The 22655-nt window shown below is 40.5% G+C and overlaps 1 protein-coding gene across 2 annotated transcripts in view; it reads right to left on the minus strand.

Annotated features, from left to right (window-relative positions):
* Positions 1-21940, minus strand: part of LOC132390758 (glutamate receptor 4) — a 232903-nt gene extending 210963 nt beyond the window's left edge. For both annotated transcript variants that reach the window (XM_059963307.1, XM_059963308.1), the window contains exons 1-2: positions 21853-21940; positions 20246-20404 (exon numbers count right to left, since the gene is read on the minus strand). In XM_059963307.1, the coding sequence (XP_059819290.1) occupies positions 20246-20404; positions 21853-21940 (247 nt within the window). The remainder of the gene's footprint in view (positions 1-20245; positions 20405-21852) is intronic.
* Positions 21941-22655: the final 715 nt, after the last annotated feature.

The following is a 22655-nucleotide window of genomic DNA, read 5'->3' on the forward strand; positions in this document are numbered from 1 at the left end:
ACAGGATTGCCACATCCAATCATTTCCCAAATCTGGATCCCAGCAGGACAAGTTAAATTTTAGATAACTAGTCACCACCGTGCAAGAAAAATGAAGAGGCAGAGGGAACAGCACGGTGGCCAGCTAAACATTAGTCTTCAAACATGGCAAGAAGTACATTGTGAGCGAAGAGCAGTTTGTGTATTTCATACTGCTGCCTGCACTCCTCTGGCTTCACACCAGCATCTGTGATGCAAAACACGGAGAGGTCCTCAGGCTGACTCAGGACATGCCTCCATTAATGGTTTCCACAGATGGTCCTAGGGAGCCAGCTCATCTTTAAAGGAACGCCCATTATCTTATTGCTGGAAGCCTGATGAATAAAACACTGGTTGTGTTTATTTTTAAAGTACAAATTTAGTTTTCCTTCATCCTGGCACTGGATTTAATTAGACATTTATTTGGTGAATTTCTAATTTACCCAATGGAGCCTACGTGATAAAACAGTGTATACAATCCACATCAAATAAATGTCTATAAAGTAAGCAGCCGCACGTTCACTAATGAAGCCAGTGTAGGAAATACACTGTACAGTGTGATCTCAAAGGAGTTCTGGCTGTATTCAGATTTTGCACATGTAGGCCGTTTTTGTTTTTCCAATGAATGTAAAAATACTGTTGTCCTTCAACATGATTCAAAAAAATCTTACTTCATTAAACGAAGGAATTCCCTGTCAATAGCGGCCGGAATATTAGTCAGGCAAGCAATGATAGATGAGACTGAAACAGCACTCCCAAGCTATAATCAGTACACACGCACACAGATCACAGTCTGAAAATTCAATTGCACCCTGGGGACAGTTGGTCCATTCATGTGATGGTAGGGTTTATGGGAAAAAATCAGATTGTGATGTCAGTCTCCCAGTGTCGACAGATGTACGGACAGTGCAGATATTGCTGCTTTTTAATGGTTGAACTGCTTGGCTCTGGGGAACCATGAAATCTATTGGCATTTAAAGATAGCCTGCACTCCCAGATGAGGAGATGCACAGTGAGTGCAGCCAAAATGGTGCCATCTCAGAGTGCTCCAGAAGGCCCATCTCAGTCCTCAGCCTCAGGTTGGTGCCTCCACTCCAAATCACCAGCTGAGGGAAAGAAATGCCACTTCTTTCAGGTGGTTTGGTGAGGGGAGCAAAGGGTGTGGTTCTATTAACACTGTGCCAGCCAATACTAAAGAATGTTTAAAATTGCCAAGATGTTGTTGAAATAAATGGAAAATGTTTAACAATATCACAATCATTAAGGAAAAATTTCTCCCCAAATCTGAAGACCTATTAATTAAACTTTCTCTCTCCCCAAATTCATTCACTTCTCAATGCAAACTAACTCCAGATACTCAGATATTTTGTACCTCCAAATCTCAGAACTTCCCCACCTCACAAAGCGAGAAAAACACAGGAATAGTCTCATCACAGCAGGCAGATTCTCAAAATCCTTCAACAGGTTGCCACTAACACATGTTGGCGGCAAGCCGTAATGGGACACGAGAGATCACTTCCATGTTCTTTGCCTATTTGAGGATGGCGCTCTGGAGACTGTGCTGTTGTCAGGACGAGTCATGGATGTGGTGAGGTCCATTGTGAAGGGGACTGTACAGGATCTATTCACAACTTTTGTCTCGTACTTGATCATACATGTTAAATTTTCTGCACAGGACTCAGATACCAACTTCAAGGGTCCACTCTACTGTTACTTTGGAACCCTTTTTAATGTCTGAAACTACCCTCTTATAAAGGCACAGTGCAAAGTCTGATAAATCTGCAGTGACTGAACTAACATGAGGGATAAAATTCAACTTGCCTTCACCAAAAATACTCACGGCAGAGGTATCTGTCGACGGCTGTAATGGACGGAGTGTCCATAGAGTAGTCCGCATGGGGAGACAGGCCCATGGTCACACAGAGCACTTTCCATCCCAGAATGCAACACTACCATTGGGCTATGTTCAAAACAAATCTAAGCAACCACAAGTCACTAAGGCCACTAAAAAAATGAACCTCACCAGAATCTGCAACCTCAGCATCTGTGATACCCTTTATTCCATTATTATTATTATGAAGCCATACAGTCATCCCTTGATCAGTGGGGTGTGTTGACGGGTTTACTGGGTACAGCAGCTTGAACGCCCTAAAGGTGAAGTGCCAAGCTACTGAAATGGCAACTCTGAACTATGTATGTCCTTTTTAAAAACAAGAAAGCAGCATATAATAGTGGCATAAAGAGCTAAACAATCCCACAATTGATGAACCAGTTAAACACTCAGCACTCACGAACAGTAGTGGAAAGGAGGGGTTTCAAGAATATTCCCAATCATACCCAGAGCAATCCCATCCCACGAGTGGGAATGACAAAGGTAAAGCATAAGCACCGACCTCTAGCTAAAAGTACCGAATGGATGACAAATACCACAAATTTTACTCAACACTTGATATAAAGAAATAGTCGAGAATACCGGCTGCCCCAAAGACTAGAGGTCAAAGCCATACTTCCAATGTTGTCCTGAGGTTACATTCCAGAAATAGCCATTCCTTTGATTGATATCCCAGGGCACTTACATAACTATCATACACACAATTATGTGGAAAACTTCCTAGCTCTGACTTGTGGACAAAAAGCAGGATGAGTTCTGCCCTCTGTTATCAGCAGTGTTTTCAAGTGGAAGATGTCATTGACAGTGTTATGACAGGTTACGTATTCATCACTGGTAGTCATTGGATTTACCAGGATCCAGGCTTCACTGTGACCAGGCTTAAACAAAGAGCTGAATTACAGAGGGACAACATGAGCGAGTGCCCTGACTTCAGGTCACGACTCAATCATGCGTGCCTATAGGATTTCTGGTCAGACTGGGGTTAAACACTCCAGTAAGAGTTATCCTGTGCATGATGAAAGAGGGACATAATTGTTAAAAGTCAGTCACACCTCCTCCAAGTCATCACTGTAGGTCATATTCCAGACCCAACCATTTTCAAAGACTTCATTCGTGACCTTCTGCCTTTCAGGTCAGAAGTAGGTGTGTTTGTTCATATTCAATTCTCTTCAGAAAATGAAACAGCTAGTACTGCAGGCCAGATAGCAAGACTGATGCAGTACAAGCCAGCAGTATTACAAAATACTACAGCATGAAAAACAAGCCCATCGAGTCTGTGCTAAACAGTTATTCTGCCGTCTCACAGACCTACACCTGTACCAATGCCCTACATAACCTTCCCATCCATGTCGTTGTCCACACTTCTCTTAAGTGTTGAGATCAAACTGACATCCATCATTTGTGCTGGCAGTGGTTCCACACTCTCACCACCCTCTGAGTGAAGAAGTTCCTCTTAAATATTTCATCTCTCCCTTAACCCATGAGCTCTAGTATCACCCAACCTTAGTGGAAAAAGCTTGCTTGCATTATTCTCATAATTTAGGTACCCCTATCAAATCTCACTTCATCCCTCCTCCCCTGCTCACTTACCTTCCCCTCACATGTGGCCTCACATATCACCTGCCAACTTGTACTCCTACCTCTCTACATACCTTCTTATTCTTCCTTCTGCTCCCTCCTTACCAGTCCAGATGAAGGGTCTTGGCTAAAACATCAACCGGTCGTTCTGATGCCTAGATGCTGCCTAACTTGCTGAGATCCCCCAGCTATTGGTTTGTGTCATGCTGTTGGGCTAATTGCAGAAATCCTCTGCCTATACAAATATGACTGTCTCATTGGGTTTCTCTAACATTTTTTTAAACTTTTTGCTCCAGATTCCAGTATCTGTACTCTCGTATCTTTACATTTCCTTCATTGCCAGTGTCTAAATCCTGAAAATCCATCCCAGACAGAATTAGACCATAGACTATAAGACACGGGAGCTGAATTAAGCCATTTGGCCCTTCATGTCTGCTCCACCATTCAATTATGGCTGATCATTTCCCCATCTACCCCACTCCCCAGCCTTCTCCCCATAGCTTTTGATGCCACAGCCAACCAAGAACCTATCAAATCTCTGTCTTAAGTGCACCCAACAACTTGGCATCTACAGCTGCCCGTGGTAACAAATTCCACAAATTCACCACCATCTGGCTAAGAAAATTTTTCTGCATCTCTGTTGCTGTATCCTGAGGCTGTGCCCTCTTGTCTTGTACTCCCCCACCATGGGAAACATCCTTTCCACATCTACTCTGTCTAGGCCTTTTAACGTTGAAAAAGTTTCAATGAGATCCCCCCCTCGTCCTTCTAAATTCCAGCATTCATGTGATAACCCTTTCATTCCTGGAATCATCCATGTGAACCTCCTCTGAGCCCTCTCCAAGACCAGCACATCTTTTCTTTGATGAGGAGCCCAAAACTGTTCACAGTACCCAAGGTGAGGCCTCACCAGTGCCTTATAAAGCCTCAGCAGCACATCCCTGCTCTTCCATTCTAGATGTCTTGAAATGAATACTAACATTGCATTTGTCTTCCTCACCACCGACCCAACCTACAAGTTAATCAATAAGGTGTTCTGCACAAAGATTCCCAAGTCCTTTTGTAACTCAGATTTTTAGATTTTCTGCCCGTATAGAAAATAGTCTGCACATTTATTTCTTCTACCGAATATGCATAGCCAGGCATTTTCCAACATTGTATTTCATCTGCAACTTCCCTGCCTATTCTCCCAATCTGTCCAAGACGTTCTGCAGCCTTCCCGTTTCCTCAGCACTACCTGCCCTTCCACTAATCTTCATAGCATCTACAAACTTGGTAAGAAAGCCATCTATAACATCATTTAAATCATTGACATACAACATAAAAAGCAGTCCCAACACCGATCCCTGTGGAACACCACTCGTCACTGGCAACCATCCAGAAAAGGATCCTTTTATTCCCATTCTCTGCTTCTTACCAATCAGCCAATGCTAGTAACTTCCCTGTAATACCATGGGCTCTAAACTTGGTAAGCAGCCTCACATGCGATATCCTGTCAAAGGCCTTCTGAAAATCCAAACATACAACATTCACTACATCCCCTTTATCTATCCTACTTGTAATCTCCTCAATTAATTCCAATGGGTGCAGCAGGCAGGATTCTCCCTTAAGGAAACCATACTGACTTTATCCTATCTTGTCCTGTATCACCAAGTATTCCATAACCTCATCCTTGATAATTGACTCGACAACTTCCCAACCACTGAGGTCAGGCTAACTGGTTTACAATTTCTTTTCTGCTGCCTCCCTCCTTTCTTAAAACGTGGTGCAACTTTTGTGGAATACCCTCACCAGAAGGACTCCAGCAGGTCAAAGAGATGGCTCCCCAACAACTTCATTAGATATAGACAATATATGTGGTATTGCTGCTCTTTCCCCATAAATGAGTCTGGAAAAAGTGAGCATTCAACCTTCCTATTGCTTCCACCTTAGCTGTTCTAACCCCAAATAAAGACCTACAAAACCACCAAGTAAACTATCAGGCAGTAAGGTACCAGCACAAAGTTGCTCTTTGAATTCCAAAATCCAATTGTGGAATAGAGAAAATAGTCAACTAAAAAGTGTAGAAGTTGGCTGGATTCGAAGAGAAGACATTAGTTATTAACCTTAATACAGAAGATATGCTCTGTAATTAATATTCCTGCAGCTGTAGGCGGCATGATTGCTGGGTAAGTTTTTATCCAATGAGTCATGCACTGGTAAAGAACAGCACTGGATCCTTATTTTAATATTACCTCAAGGATTTTTAATACACCTTCCTGCATATGCCCTGGATACGAAAAGGAGCCTTTGATTTGAAATGGCAGAATCCACCTGCCACTTGTCATCTTGGATATGGGGGTGCCTGTTCTAGTCCGGAAAAAAAATGGGAATCTTGCTTACTGGTTTCTTGCCCCCCAATTCCCTATCCCCATCGTTTCCTAGATTAGCACTGTGCAGGAACAAGAGGTAATCCCACCAGCTCCAGAGAGTCTTTATTTTGTCCCACTAGCCTGCCATTCATCTTTCAAAAAGTGAAATTACAGGCACTCTGTCAGACCTAAAATGTTTTATTCATGTACTTCTTCAGCAAATGATAGATTGTTAAACGTTTTTTTTTGCTGTGTCTAATGAGACCTTCACGTTCATTATTCATATCTGACCTTTACTGAAAGGAAAGCTGGGAGTGGAAACAGCAGCCTTTTCATGAACATGTTTCCAAATAACATCAGTAGAAAACCAGTTATCTTATATTTTGTACATGGCAATGCAAGGCTATCTATAAAAATAAATCTCTTTAAATAACTTGTTCATTCTATAGTTCAATGAATAATGCAGCTTTATTGAAGTGATTATAGTAACAAATTAAAAAGTGCTTTCACCTAGCATATTGGTCACCAAAAAAAAATTAGCAATTCTGTCCTGTGATGCAAGCCCCCTCCCACCCTTAGAATGCAAGACTGCAGAGTTGCTAGTTTCAGTGTTTATCCCATACGAGCACAGATCAATTGTGTTTAGTCATATAGCCTCAGCCATTCAATAGTGTTTTTCAGCTGCAATACAAAATATGCTGGATTCCCTAGTTCAATCCGGTTAATACACTGACAACATTGAACAATGTCAGAATACTGAAGGGTTGGTTTACTTTCAAAGCCAAAAATTGGGTCAACCATTTAAGGGACAATAAATTAATATATGATACATTAAACACTAAGTGCCAATTTTGTTGATAATTTTATTCGGACTGATGGATACTACATACTTAACATGTTGTACCATTTATCAAGTGTGGCAAGGGGAGAGGGAAATATAAATTCCAGGTGAGAATTTGTTGACACCCTTGAGACTTTCTTCTAGCACAGCTTAAATAATATTTGTTATTGATTATTTTCTCCCATAACAAAATTAAGATTCATTGTTTCAACTAATATGTCTTAAAGGAGGTTCTTCAAGTCAAGAGGCTCAAGGCAGTTAAAATTGAACCTAGGACTTCATTTTAGATAGTTTAGACAAATTTACCAAACTGTTCTCATAGTACCAATATGACCTGTGAGGGACACTCCTGATCAAGGCAGCCCATCATCTGAATTGCAAGTTCAATTTAGTTGGCAAATGGGCTGCCAACAGACTATGTGCCCTGGAACTACATATTCAAGAGGACAAATACTTTCTTTGGCCAAATGTAAGAGTTACTGATGTACAGCCCCAGTTCCACCATACACAAATCAAACACAGGTTGTCCTCATTGCTAAACAACTTATTAAACAGGTATACAGCATACTGACTTGTGCTCTTAACCTTGGCAATTTTAATTGCTGTTTGGTTAAGTTAATCTGTGACTCTTATTCTTGTAAAATCTCTACCCAGAGCCTCCAAGATTTTTGAAGAGCAAGACTGATTTTAATGATGTTTCTTGATGATATAAATTAACATATTACCCAGTTCCAAAACAGGTAACTGCAGCACAGGTGAAAAGATGGCCAGGTCAGTGGAAACAGAGAGTTAAGTAGCGAGAGGCTGTTTTTCAGACTGAAATTAAGTGTAAAATGGGAGCTCATTGGTGAGTTCCTTAGGGATGCTACGGGCAAACACTGCTTTTCTCAGTATTATTAATGATTTGCACTTGGGTTACAGTTTCCAAACCTGCAAGAGACAAAGAACCATAGAAGAGCAATGAACTGCTAAGATAGTGATAGACTTCAAGAGAAATGGTTGAACATGCGGCAGGTTACAATTAATGCACAAAGATGTCAAGTATGACATTTTGATAGGAAGAATGAGGAGTGGTAATATCAACCAGAGGACAATTCTCAAAAGGATACAGAAACAGAGTGTTCTTGGGGTATGCTTGCATAAATTGGCACAGAAGGTTGAGAACATGGTTAGTGAAGCCTCTGGGAACCTGTACTTCATAAATACAAAGTCAAGAGCAGAGAAATCATCATGATCACTACTTCAGTCATTCTGTTCTGCGTGATACGTTGTAAGATGGAGGTGAAGGCCTTGGAAGGTATTTCCTAATATGATTGTGGCTATAGTCAGATGAGCTGTGGTTTTATTAAATGGCAGAAGAGTCTTAGGGGCTGATTGGCCAACTCATGTTACGTGTTTGTATGATGAAGCAATAAGATCATTTGCCTTGGGCCAGAGGAGGTCAAGATCAAGACAGGATCTGGTAGAACAGACAAAATCATGGGAAGCCTGCTAATCTCACCAACTAAAGAATAAAGAACTAGAGAATATAGGAATAAGGTATTTGGGAAAAGAACAGAAAGTGACACAAATATGCACTTTTTTTCAACTAGTGAGCAATCTGGATCTGCAATGGACTGAAGGTATATTCAACATAACATTCAAAGGAGATATACTTATGAGGGAAAATCGACAGGGCTCTGGGGAGAAGGCAGTGCAATGAGATACAACTTTGGTGGAGGTGGGGGTGGCCTGTAAGGGACATGATGGACTGAATGGCCTCCTCCTATTTTGAAACTTATCTATGAAACTTGGCTAGCAATTTCTGCAAGGTGTCCTGGGGAGCTGTGATTTTAATTCTAGATGACTAGCAAAACTTTCTTAAAAACCCAGCTGACTCACAGATACATGGCCCGTGATTCAGAGGGGAAATAAAAATATTGGAACTTAATGAAGTTTAATGAATTAACTTGATAACATGATAAATAACTTCAATTCAAGATGTACAAAGAAATGAAAAAAAAACTAAAGCACAAGTAGGAAAATATTAATAAAATTTACTAATGGTTGTGAGCATGGAAATAAAACAAAATTATACTGAACAATTAACACTGACTATGTATCTTCATTATAGTAATTACCATAACAATATCTGAACATATTTGAGAATTGAAGATCAGCAGATTAGTATCCTTAGGAAGAAAAAGATGACTTTGGCTATAATTGCCAAAACTACCCACTCAAGGTTTTGTCATATCATGCTTGGGTCTGTTATTTGTGAATTGATAGAGATTGGTTTCTGTGATTTCTCAACTCCATTATTATTGGATCATTCAAAAACCAGAATGGTGGAAGACAAACTAAATCAATGATAATCTTTTGCCCTAAATGTCTATATTTCCTAAGATTGAAAAGGATCAATTCATGGTTCCTGCAGCTGTTGCTCTGACCAAATAAACACAAAAAGTGGCCTTTGATCTATTTTAGAAGCACATGATCTTTATACCCAGGCACATACACTTTCTCTCTCTCTCAGAATTTCTCATTTACACAAATGCAGTTTCCCTCACTCATAGTTTCCTGCTCTCTCTCTCTTTCAGGTGCACATAAATTTCCAACCCACACACATGTACAGAATACTCACCCTCTCATACAGTTTCCTCTCCCTCTCAGAGTCACACGAAGGCAAAGCTTTCCGGTCTCTCACACTCTAACACAGTAGCATATGCAACCTGTTTCTCTTCCACTACTATAGTTTTACTCACACACAACATGTGGTTACTTTCCCTCTCTCACATAGAATCTAACTCTTACATACACAAATGCACAAACACATGTACACAAAACCTTCCTATCTCTCATACACAAGCATTCAATATTCCTAGAACTCGCATGTGTACAGTCTTTGCCTCACATACCATGTTCTTTTACTCAGCATCTCTATCACACTCTGACACACAAACGTACTGTATACACACACTTTTACATATTCTACTAAGTTAACTATTCCTTTTTCTACTTTTGAATAATAAGAAAAACATGAAGTTTGCATTGGTATTTTGGTTTCCGAATAATAAAAATGTTCTATTATCTTCAAGACAGCAATATTTTGGTGCTTACTATTTGGTGCATCCATTTACTATGATTCACATGCACAGCAAGAAACATCCTCTTTTACAACAGTTCTTAGTATCTCATTTTCAAATATATGAACTGGCAAAGATTATGTTTTATCTATTTCCCAAATTTAACCAGATCATAAATATGAAAACAAGAAATAGAAACTGCACATTTAGCCCCTTGTCTGCTTCACCAGTCAGCAACATTACATCTGCACAACTTTCCTACAGTAATCCCATATCCCTCGATTCCTTTAATATCCAAAAATCTATGGGTCTCTATTTTGAATATAAGCTGTGTCCGAGCCTCTACAGTGTTGGGTAGAGAACTCCAAAGATTCACCCCCTTCCTGGAGAAGAAATTTTTTCACATCTGAGCTGGGAATCAATTACGCCCATATTTTGCAGTTGTGATCCCTGGTACCGCACAGCTCAGTGTGGGGGACCTCAACACCTCCCTTGGATATACATTGTTCATTTCACCAAACCTGTACACAACATTCCACACATGGGATCTCCAGGTCCTAATGTATTTAAAGAAATCTCCACCTTTGGACTTAAACCCTCTTGTAATAAAAGCTATAAAGCCATTTGCGTATAAAGAAAATTGGAGATGTTATTGAGTTGAAAAAGGATGTCTACAAATCCAATAAACTCTAAAGATGGCTGCACAGGTAGATAGATAGTGAAAATAAATTGCTCAGGATACTTCTTGTCATTAGCTGGTTCCTAAGGTTGTCATAGCCAGGGGGTGGTAGTGGGGATGAGCTCCCACTACCTATAAAGTGTTCCTAATGGTGTGCATCTTTAACAGCCACTGACAACCACGTCCAACTCTCGGCCTTCTTGTGTGACTTAGCTATTAGGCCCAGCAGAACTATTTCTACTGACAAGAGAAGGGGCACTGGCGCTTCAAAACCAGTTGCTTTGGGCAGGTGGGACTCGTCAGCCTTGGACAGCAGGTTGGCCTAGGTGAAGGAAAACTCTGATTTTAAATCAACTCCTGCCTTGCAGCCATACCCACCCATGGGAAAGGCTTTGGGAGTAAACCATGAGGAAGAAATCTAGAGCCAGGGTCCCTAAGGTAGTTTGATGCTGTTTACAACATCTCTGGCAGTCTCTGTGATGACAGTGGTGCCAAGCTGTATTGGTGCTTGCCCTTCCCTTGAACTACATCAGTGACGTGGAGAGGGGGAACCCGCTGCATGGGCAACAGCTGGTTCTTCAAATCTTCCACCCAGGCTTGTGTCCTGGAGAGGACACACTCCACCACGGGCACAAACTCATTATCCCTTGGGGTCAATGGCTGCCTACTATAATATCAGAACGCAGAGGTGATGGCATAATTTCAAAACACATTGATTAAGCCACAGCTGCAGCAGGATTCTGGTGGCCATATTGTATGAAGAGTGTGAAAACACTGGAGAATGGTACTGAAGAGATTCACCAGGTTGTTGCCTCAGTAGGGGAGAGAAATAGTCTGAATAATGGGGCATAGAGAGGACCAGATTGATGTATCCACGTTACAAGTGGTATAAAATCAGGAAAAGTATAGATAGAATAGGTAATAAGAAATGTTTTCCCATATAAAGGTGTCAGAAACTGGATCACATAAGGGGTAAGAGGTTTAGAGAGGATCTGAAGAACTTTTTCCACCCATGGGATGGTTGTTAATCTGGGAAAACTCTGCCCAAGTGGGTGGTGTAGACATAGACGCTCCATAAAATTAAGTATCTAAACAAGCACTTGAATTGCCAAGGCACAGAAAACTATGGACCAGATGCTAGCAAATGGGTCTCAAACAGGATAAAAATCTGCAAATGCTGGAAATCCAAGGCAATACACATAAAATGCTGGAGGTACTCAGCAGGTCAGACAGCATCTATGGAAATTAATAAACCATCAACGTCTGTCTTGACCTGAAGGATCTTGACCCAAACTGTCAACTGTTTAAATTTCCATAGATGCTGCCTGACCTGCTGAGCTCCCCCAGCATCGGGTGTATTACTCAGCAAATGAGACTAGTATAGATGAATACTTGATGGTTGACATAGATTGAAATGAGATCCCAATTTCTGCACTGTATGACTGCAAGACCCTACTTTCAAGGAAACCTAGATCTCTCAATTCAATAAAACTTTTTAATATTTCACCATTAAAAAAAAACACCATCTTTCTCCTTTCTAGCAAAGTGGCTGATTTTACACTTTTCCACATGGGTTATTCCTGCCAATTCACTTATCTGCTTTAAATCTCCCTCTGCCATCTCTTTCCATTGTCCTCACACCCCAACTATGGCCAATAAATGTGGCTACTTTACACTTGCTTTCCTCATCCAAGTCGCTGACGTAAATTACTGGAGCCTGAATACTGTGACACCTCACTGGGCACAAAAATAAAAACACAAAATGCTGACGGAACTCTGCAGGCCAGACAGCATCTATGGGAGGAGGTAGTGACGACGTTTCGGGCCGAAACTTTGGTCCAAAATGTCATCACTACCTCCTCCCATAGATGCTGATTGGCCTGCTGAGTTCTGCCAGCATTTTGTGTTTTTATTTATTTCCAGCATCTGCAGATTCACTCGTGTTGGGCACAAAAATAACCCATTTACTATTCAGTTTTTGCCTACTAACCAATCAGCACTTCTTACCAGTCTACAACCCCCTTACCATGAGATTCATTTTTGAGTGGCACCTTCACAAAAGGCTTCTGAAAATGCAATTACATCATCTCAACTGGTTCACTTTAGTCTATTCAGCTAATCACAACGTGAATACACACCAACAGTTCCATTGGCTTTCCCTTTCATAAGTACACATGGATTTTGACTAATTCTGATAACTTTAAATGCCCCATTGCTGCTTCCTAAATAATAGACCAGTATATTCCCCATTAATTATATCATGCTAAATGGCCTGCAATACTCCATTTTCTCTACCCCTTTGTCCTTAAATAGCATGTTTAAATATACCACCGAGTAACCATGGGAAATGTTCTAAAACAGGGGTTCCGAACCTGGGGTCCACAGACCCCTTGCTTAATCTATGGTATTGGTCCATGGCATAAGAAACTCCTGTTATAAAATCTACGATATTTGTGGAAAGGCAAACAGTGCGTCCCTCATCTCCACAGCCACCTTTTCCAAAGCCCCCAGGATGCAGGTCATCAGGTCCTACAGATCTATTTTCTTACAATTTTAGTCATTTCTCTGTTACTATCTATTTACCAGAGCCAATTTATTTTCAAACTTCTCATTCATCCACACTACCCCACTATTTTTGGTAGGGATTTTATGTCTGCTTTCAAGGCACTGGACAAAAATTAAGTGTTTAAGTTTCTCTCCCATATCTGTATTTCCCAATATAATCCCTCCTCTCAGTTTGCAAGGCTTTTGTAGATCTGTTAATTTTTTTACAATCTGTTTCTATCATTTTTCTCATTAGCTTACTTGCATTCTACTTCCCCCTTCCCTGTCAGGCATCCTTTGTTGAATATTCTAATGAATTAATTTTCAGTTACACCAGCAAATGCAAAGCTTTATTCTCCTATCTTTATTTTCCATCACATATTGCAAGTGAAAAAATAAATTCTCTCTATTTCAGCAAGGGTTAAGTGTTAGGCACTTTAAAATAGCTGTAATTGAATATTGGTGATCAGTCAAACAGAAAAAATAATCATGTTCTATGAAATTATCAATATTACAGTGAAGATTTCAGATTCATCTTCCTATTTATAGATTATGCATCAGTGATGAAAATTCATATTCTGGAGAACCCAACCATTATGACTGATCTATTATGAAAACATTGTAAATACTGATCAAAATGATAGCACTTCTTTCTGTACTTAAATATAGTAGACTTCACAAATCCATGTAATCTTAGTCTCATGAGGAGAACACACTCTCCCAGGTAGCGACTTCACTTTCTATATTAGGGTTAACCCTAGCTTTCTGCACTGACTTCCTAAAATATCTCCTGTTATCCACAGGCCCAAACACCAAATCCAGCTAAATTATTGCTAAAGGTGTTGGACCAAACAGTTATATTTTCTCTCCTGAAAGGGCAAAACCTCATTTGTACCACAGTATGCTTTGAAAATATTTGCTTGTTAGTGGAGTGAATTTCTGCATATTGTACACTCACAGCAGAGAACTCTTTGACCTCAATTCCTGATATCAGCTCCCAAAAGCAAAATCCAATGCTGCAAGCTTGCAGCTGCCATTATGGATTTCTGCTAGCAGAGAGCAAATGTCCTCTAAATTAATCTTATTAGGTTGCAAAGTTTGCAGTTGGTCTTTATCTGCGGTATTTTATTTTCCATTTTATGACAGAGTGGCTTTAAAGAAGTGCACGTGCACAGTTTACTCATTCAAAGTCATCTGTGGGCAGTGATGCATTACCAACCCAAGCTAAAATCAAAACCTATTTGAAAGCTTCAGGGAAGCCAGGGGGAGACTGAAAGCATTTCCTTAGTATTGTTTCCATTGCACCTGGACCTCAAACTGGAAACTTACTTTAAAAGATTTAAGATTCAAAGATTATTAGATGTCATTTCCTGTTCACAAATGTAAGGAGAATGAAATAGTTGTTACTTTGGAACCAATGCAGCACAAAAAAACCCATAAAAGACAAAGAGCACAATAATAATAAAAACATGCAATAAATACAAAAACACAAGATAGCTAGATAGATATATAATAGATTGTATATCCATAAAGAGATGTTAGGCTGTACTTAAGGAAATAATAAAGTACTGGTGGTGTTAGTGGGTGGAAGTGTTAATCAGCCTTAATGCTTGGATTAAGTAATTGTTTTTGAGTCTGGTGGTTTTGGTGAGGATACTATGTAGCCTCTTCTCTGATGGCAGTGGGACAAACAGTACATGGGCAGGTTGTGTGGGATCCTTCATGAAGTTACTGGCCCTTTTCCAGCACCTTTCGCTATATATGTCCTTGACGGTAAGCAGCTAGTGCCAGGGATGCATTGGGCGGTTTTGACTACCAATTGCAGAGCCTTCCTGTCGCCACAGTGCGGTTTCTGTACGAAACAGTGATGCAGCTTTCTAGGATGCTCTGTGGTGTATATCTGTCGAATGACGTGAATATGGATATGCTCTCTTTAGCGTTCTCAGAAAGCAGAGGTATTGGTGAGCTTTTTGACTGTGTAGGATGTGTTCTGGGACCATGAAAAGTTGAGTGTGTTGTGTACTCCCAGGCGTTTGAAAATGCCTGTAGTTTCCACTGCTGTGTCACCAATGCAAAATTTCACAGTGTCCAAGATGTGTCTCAATAGTTTTAGATTTCAAGTGTTGATTTATGGGACCCACAACAGGCAGAAAGGTGTGCGTGCAAAAACTCAATGAACTGAAAGATAAACAGCTAACAGCAAATGGCGACACGGCTTCACTACAGCAAAACCTGTACACTGATACTTTAAATCTCTGCATATCATTGTAAGCTTTCAATTGCGTACCAATTCTTTGTTAGATTCTTGTCATTTGCAACTTTTGAAGTAGTGCTTGCCTTAATGTAATACCAGAAACTAAAGTCACTGTTGGACCCCAGCTTTCCTGGACTTGTCAATGTGGATTCTGATCAAACTATGGCTTTACACTGCAGCTACAACTATTAGCTCCCCAGAAAAAGGCTGATTATTTTTAAAACTATTTCATTTCCCACTCCATGTACCAGTTGACAGACATCTCCAGTAAGACTCTAAAGGTCAAGTTTAATGGTGTGTTTGGTTGGGTGAATATTAGTATCAACTTCCTCTCAATGTATGTACGGCTGGTTACTGTATAGGGATGACCAAAGCCCACCTAGGGATCTCCCTTTATTAAAAAAGTGTAACAATTATGATCTATTTTCCAGAATGTAGACATGAAACATAAAGCTATTGCTTTGTGATTAACGACAATGGCAAAAAAAACCTTGCTGGTTATTTTCCATATTCTAATGAAGAGCAAGATAAAGAATCAAGTAAGTTATGGCTATTCAGACTTGTCAAAATCAAACAAGGAAGACTGAAATTATTGCATACTACATGTTAGATGCTGAATGAAAATTTGTAACAATAAAAAGCAATTAATATAGGATCAAGAATATAGCAGATCGCATACATATTTATAAATCAGTACAGATTTGAGATTATTTTAAGTAGGCATGGAAAATGATCTACTAAGTCAATCTTCAATGAATGCAGAAATCGGCAAATATACCTCTCACAGACCAAATGCCATCAGAGATATTGGTTAACACATGTACCAGGAGAATAATACAAAATTGTTCTTCCCTATCTTTTTGAAGCTAATGTTAGGAAAAGTTGCCTAAAACCCTTTAGAGTCAATCACGTGGATGTCAGCATCCTCTAGAAACGAGACAATTGATTTTCTTTTAGGATTCTGCTCAGCATTAGTGTAAAGGGACAAGCATTATGGGCATTGCATTCGCAATCAGTTTACATTAGCTTTGCATTTTTTTAAAGAAATATACAGCAGGCACTTAATGGAACACTTGATTTCACAAAAAAGTGAGAAATCAATTCTTAGACCTCAAATATTGTTATTTGCTCTGTGTCATGTTTATGTATGACAAGACTGAATAGTATACACATACAGAATTCACAGCAGAGAATCAGGGTTTTTCACCCACCTGGACTTATTCTAGTGTTTATGCCCCATCTGGTCCCAACAATACTTTGGCCCATTCATTTTTCTCTCATATTCTAAGCCATCTTCTTTTTCAAGATGTCTGTGTTATTTACTTTAACTATACATTAGAAAATTTATTATTCTAGCTATTCTCAGGACAAGAACATTCCTCTTGAATACTTCGTCATATTCATTAGTCCCATGGCAAAGGTTGGTGATCATTCACTTCTTGATTGTAGCTTGGGTGCTGTGATTGTTACAGTCTCTGCAAATCTGTGTGTTACTGAACGTTCTGAGATTCCCAAATGTGGTTTGAAATCCACATATACATGTCTTATTTTTTCACTTCCTTTTTACATTTATATCTATTCATGCGTGCAACTTAGGCATGGGTACTCTATAAGCTAGTTTAATTGCACAAGATGGCAGTGACCAGCTGCCTTCACTGCCATACTCACACTGTTATTGGGTGAGAACTTCCAGAGTTAAAGACACATCAACAATGAAGTCAGGAGTGTGCGACCAGCAGAATTCGTGTTTGCATCTGCCTGCAGCCTGTCAAAGTCACAGGTTTAGGATGTGCTATTGAAATGGTGTGCTTCCAACAATGCACGTAGTGTAGCTAGGCTTCTGTTTGTTTTTAAATCAGAAATATGGCTTGTGCAACTGATTTAAAACTGGGGATTACAGAGCAAAAAAAGTCTTTGGAGGGTGGACACTGACTATCAAGAGTATGATATAGGAACAGGAATAGGCCAGAGACTCAGACCTGCTCCATCATTCAATAAGCCTGAACTGACTGGGACCACAAATTCACATTCCTGTCTACCACAATAATCATTCATCCCATTGCTTTAAAAGTATCTATCTACTTCTGCCTTTTAACCTCAAATGGTAGATTCACACTGCACATGAACAGCCCTTTTCAGCACATCTTTTCCTGCTGACCATGATGCCTGTCTACACTAATCCCATTTGCCTGCATTAAGTCTGTTAACCCAATATGTTCTTCCTATCCAAGTACCTGTTCAAATACCTTTTAGATATTGCAATTGGATCTGCCTTTACCATCTCTTCTGGCAGCCTATCTTAAACTTGTGCCCCCTCATTTTTATGCTGGTCTCATGGGAAAAAGGACTCTGAATCTATCCAATTTATGCCCCTCACAATTTTATAAGCCTCCATGAAGTTACTCCTCGGTGTCACACGTCCACTGAGAATAAACTCCGCCTATCCAATCTTTCTTTATTACAACAACTCTCAATTCTGGGTAACAGTATGATAAATCTCCTCTGCACTTTCTATTGCTACAACACCTGTAGTGTGGCAAAAGGACTATTCACAATACTCTTTACAAAAGCTCTGCTTCCATCATCATTTGAAGGAGTTTTCCAATCTAACAACTCAGAGTGGAAAACGTTGCTTCATCTCAATCGTAAATGGGTCGAAATGCTGCTCTGAATTGCTCTGCACTTCAAGGGTTGACTTTCAGTGAAACTGGAATGAGGGGTTTTGAATTGCTTTAGTTTCAAGTATCAATTTTAGTGGCTCACTTTTTGCTGAATTCAGTTCAGTTCAAGGCAAATCCATCCACTCTTGATGTCATGTGTGTGTGTTTGGGCAAGAGTTTCTGTGGGAATTGGTTAATGTTCTCCCTGTGAACTTGGATCAGCTATCTCAGCATACATCAGGGATGGTAGGCGTGTTCCTCCAGGGCATGGCTGGTTCAGATGCTTGCTAAGAATATTTTCCACAATATGGACACACAGATGTGTTTGTATTATCTGACTCCCATCTATCCATTGTCACTGCTGCTTTATGGAGCACCATGTAGCAAAATGGGCCATCAAAATGCATACTCGAACATTCAGTTTCAGAGGCTGGATAAGCAAAATTCCACTCTACATAACTACTCTGGTTAGAAAATGAATCAGGCCAAACATCACACGACTGGACCCGATTAGTTGTGATTGTGAGATTCTATGAGTGTACTGCATTAGTGCTCCTGCTTTGTGTAGCATGGGACCTTCCGAGGCTCCACTGGAACATCACTGGTAAACATGGAATCAGCTCCATACATTATTCCCCTCCAGCTCCTCTGTAAAGTCATCCTGCCACCGAAAGACTGAAGCCTTTGATTTTGGCTCCTCTCCTCTCATTATCACATAAACAATCTCTTCAACTAACTTCCTCAGACTAAACCAGATTGTTCATTGCATCCCACATAACATCAATCTAAACTTTAAACCTTGACTTTTCATTATTACACACCAAATGCCCCCATATCTATTTTACTTCCAACCCATCTCTCTCAGATCCTAATTCCAGTGTTCTGTCCATTCTCCTGCTCTCTACACTTGCTTGTCAAGCCTCAATTCCTCCAGGTAATTATATTACACAAATCACTTGTCAGCTTAAAATCTGCTCACCCATTGCTTTTGCTTTCCATGATCTACATTAATCCTCAATTCTTCAATCCCACAAATGTAAAATAGCCACTGTTGTGTTAAAAACCTACATAGACTTACCCTTCCCTACTAATGAAATCTCAGGTACCATAAAATCTGATCGACTGATCCTTGTCTGTAGTGAAACACTGCCTGGTTCTTCTCCACTGAAGTGACATTCTTGGCTGACCAAGCCCCATGTTCTTGAAATGTTGTAGTTAATGTTTTATCCCATTAGTCCAAGATCTCTAAAGGACTTCTCCAACCAAGCTTTTACTCTGTAACATTGACTGTACTTTTTTCCATAGATACTGCCTGGCCTGCTGAGTTCACCCCACATTTTGTATGTGTTATCTTTACTCCTTTGTTCCTTTATAGTGTCAAGTGAATTTAGATACATTTCTTCATTAAAACATACCCATTATCAGAAGTGAAAGACTGCATGTTGTTGAAATTATAATGCAATTAAAAACAGGTGATTCATTAAATATTATCCAGTCTTCATTTCAGTGTGCATATGAATAGGTTGGACATCAATGAGTTTGGGATAGAATTAGTATCTACCATTGTTAAAACGTCCATAGTTAGTTTTCTGCTGCACTCTCCCTATTTGCCATTATAATATGAAAAAATTAATTATTTTGACGAAATTAATGAAATAGTAATTTAACCCTGTTGCCAATCTGCTGAAGGGACATTTATTTTTAAGCATGATGTCCTCTCTTGGCCATTTCACTTTGGGTGAGTATCTCAGTATTTTACTGGGGCCATGAATCAAGAGGATTCAGGCCATCAGGGTAATTTGGTGGGATCTGCGGAAGAACGGATGGAAAGTGATCACTCAACTTACAGACAAGGAGCGGGGTGATCTTGAACATTTATAAATCCAGTGATACACAAGATTGTTGCATTTATGATCCTAATTTGATGTTTCTAACTAACTTAACCTCGACTACTGGAACTGCTTATTTTAATAAACATCTGTTGTCTCTGGGTAACTTCCTTCCCCCTCCCATTTTCTGCATCGGGCAAAAACTGCCATAACATCATACAAGAATAATGATTCAGCCAAACTGTTTTCGTCTGCAAAAAAAAAAATACTGCGTTAGAAGCTGCTTCTTGAAATTCTCCAACCCCCCCCCCCCCCACCCCACCCCACAACCTCGGCCTTAAATCATGTGAAAAGCATTTCACGGTGTCTAGTATAAAACATTTTAGTGATGCCACTATTAATTACTCTGCTCAGTCACGTGTTCGCAACAGAAAGGCTTCAGTAAATTTTAAAAAGGCCATTACTGGCAGTCTTGACTTCTCCTGTACAGTCAGTTCTTATTGATAAAAGCTCAAATCAAAGCCCTTTCTACTTACAGGCATTTGTTACTGCAAAACTGTTGGCAGTCTCAATGTTATCCACGTGCGGAACCAAATTGAAAGGCGCTTCCGTCGTGTTGGGGTTAGTATTGTGTAGATAAATTGCAAAACGAAAAGCACTGTATTCCTGATCAGAATATCTCAAGAAGAGCCCACCTGCGAAAAAGAAACAATGGAGGTCCAATCAGCTAATAGCATGCCATTAGCAACCTCTGTGGTACCCACGCTACTGGCTCAATGCATTGGAAACCCGTCTACTGTTACAAAAACACCCGGTAGCACCGAAATCAGGGCCAAAGTAGTAGCGTCTTTGCGATTTGATGCTGAGAGCATTTTGGCTGCAATTCCTCGTGTAAACTTGTGAGGTTTGTGGGCATAATTATCCTTAACCTTACAATCAGCTGTCCATCCAACAGGAAGAGCAAGTGATCCACTATTAACATGTCGCGCGAACGCACCGTAGTGCGATGTAGTCGTGTCTAAATAACATTATTGTGTTCCTAGTATTTCTTAATATAACGACGAAATGTCATAATGTGTAAAAGTATATCGAAGGCATACATAAAACCATCACGCCCCACACAGCACCAAAATGTTTACAGATCAAATAACGTCAGCCGTGCCTATGTGCGGTGAAGTCAGAATGGCCCCATCGATTATTAGCAAACAGCCCAGGTTAGGAAGACTCTACGGACGTGTAGAAAACTTCCATGGCCGCTAAAAATTATAAGGCACACTTAAACATAAATGCCAACGCTACAGAAAGAGCCGAATCTCACCCGAAATATGAACTTTTAAGCACAGGTCATTTTGCACAGGAGGCAGGAATCAATGCATTTCATTAACACGGCCTTGGTAAACGACAACCGAGACAAGGTTCCACACACTGGAAACATCAGATAAGCATTGCCCCCTCGGAAAAACCAGCACAAAGACGGCGGCGATAACTTTGCAGCATGTGCGAGGTAACTCGTATGCAATTTTAAACCGTTCCGTGAACAGAACGGAACTTATCAGTACACAGAAAAGATATTCAACGTCAATATATTCCTCAATTTCACTATTATAACCACATTTATTTGTAACCCGAGAGACAACATGGGCAATACACTTGGCTGCAAACGCTAAAAGCGAACTGATGCAATGCTACAGATTCTCGGAAGCATTTTCCTTACGCCAGCCCGTGATGAGAAAGAAATAAAAGCAAAATGCACACACATGAAAGATTAACTTTTGAGAGCCGCTGGCGAGCAGCAGCGGCAGTGGGATTCTAGCAGTATCCCATTAACAAGCGTTCCGCCAGCATAACTACTGCAGTGTTCCAACACAACAAAACAGCCAGAACTACTCCCTCCAAACAACGCTGACAAGGACCAAGCTGTGCCATAGTCCAACCTTTCCACATTAACTAACTTCCGATATGATAAATGAATATATTTACACATAATCGCACATTCTTGGGGGGAAGAAACAGATACCGGTCGATGTGTTTTAAAATGCACCAGCCGAAGACACACAAGCGCATTGACAGATTGTTACACATATTCACTCAGCAAGGAACACTTATCAGCTTTTATTAAAGACAAACAGATTAATTGCCTTACCAATTGGTACACTGGTCGGAAAGGCTCCCAGAGCAAGCCCCAAAAAGCCAGAGCAAAGCAAGACAATTTGCCTGCCGATCCGCCTCATCTTTTTCAGTTAGATGTGTATGAGATGCATGGAGGATGGTGAGGCACGGGACACAGCGCGCTCCTAACAATCCAGCCCGGGCATTTTTTTTCCGCAGTCAGAGCGAATATGTCCAGCTGAATCTAGTGGCGCTGGGATCGGTGCACATGCAAGATGGTGGTGTTGGGAGCGTCTAGTACTGGCAGGGGAGATGAGACATGCGCTATCTATCTCCGGCACTCTCCCCAGTCCTATTGACCAGAGATGATAGCAGGCTTTATTGAGCAGCATGGGACTATTCCCACCCTGGAACCAATGATCGCTTTAAGACTGACCCTTGCCATGCTCCCAGCACACGCGTAATGCCGCTCGATCCCCGGGAAATCATTTAATGTGAGTTTTCACGTGATTTATACTTAGTTCAATATTTGTCCCCGTCCCCCCCACCTTCTACTGTGCTGCGATGTGTGAGTGGCTCTGTGCTTGTGTGACTGTACGTGCTCCAATCTGTTTTGCCCCGTGTGTTTGAATGAATGCATGTCTACATTTCGATAACGTCCAGCATCCTGCTTCTGGTAAACAGTTTATAACATTATTCCTGTTCCTAATGAAACAGTCATCTGTATTGTGTTGTTCACAACCTCGGCGACTTCAAAGTGCCGATGAAGTACTTCTGAATTACAACCATCCTCCAAATGTCTGGAGAGTCCAGCCGATCAACGCACAGCGGGCTCCT

This window comes from Hypanus sabinus, chromosome 3 (assembly GCF_030144855.1).
Source record: "Hypanus sabinus isolate sHypSab1 chromosome 3, sHypSab1.hap1, whole genome shotgun sequence".
NCBI lineage: Eukaryota > Metazoa > Chordata > Chondrichthyes > Myliobatiformes > Dasyatidae > Hypanus > Hypanus sabinus.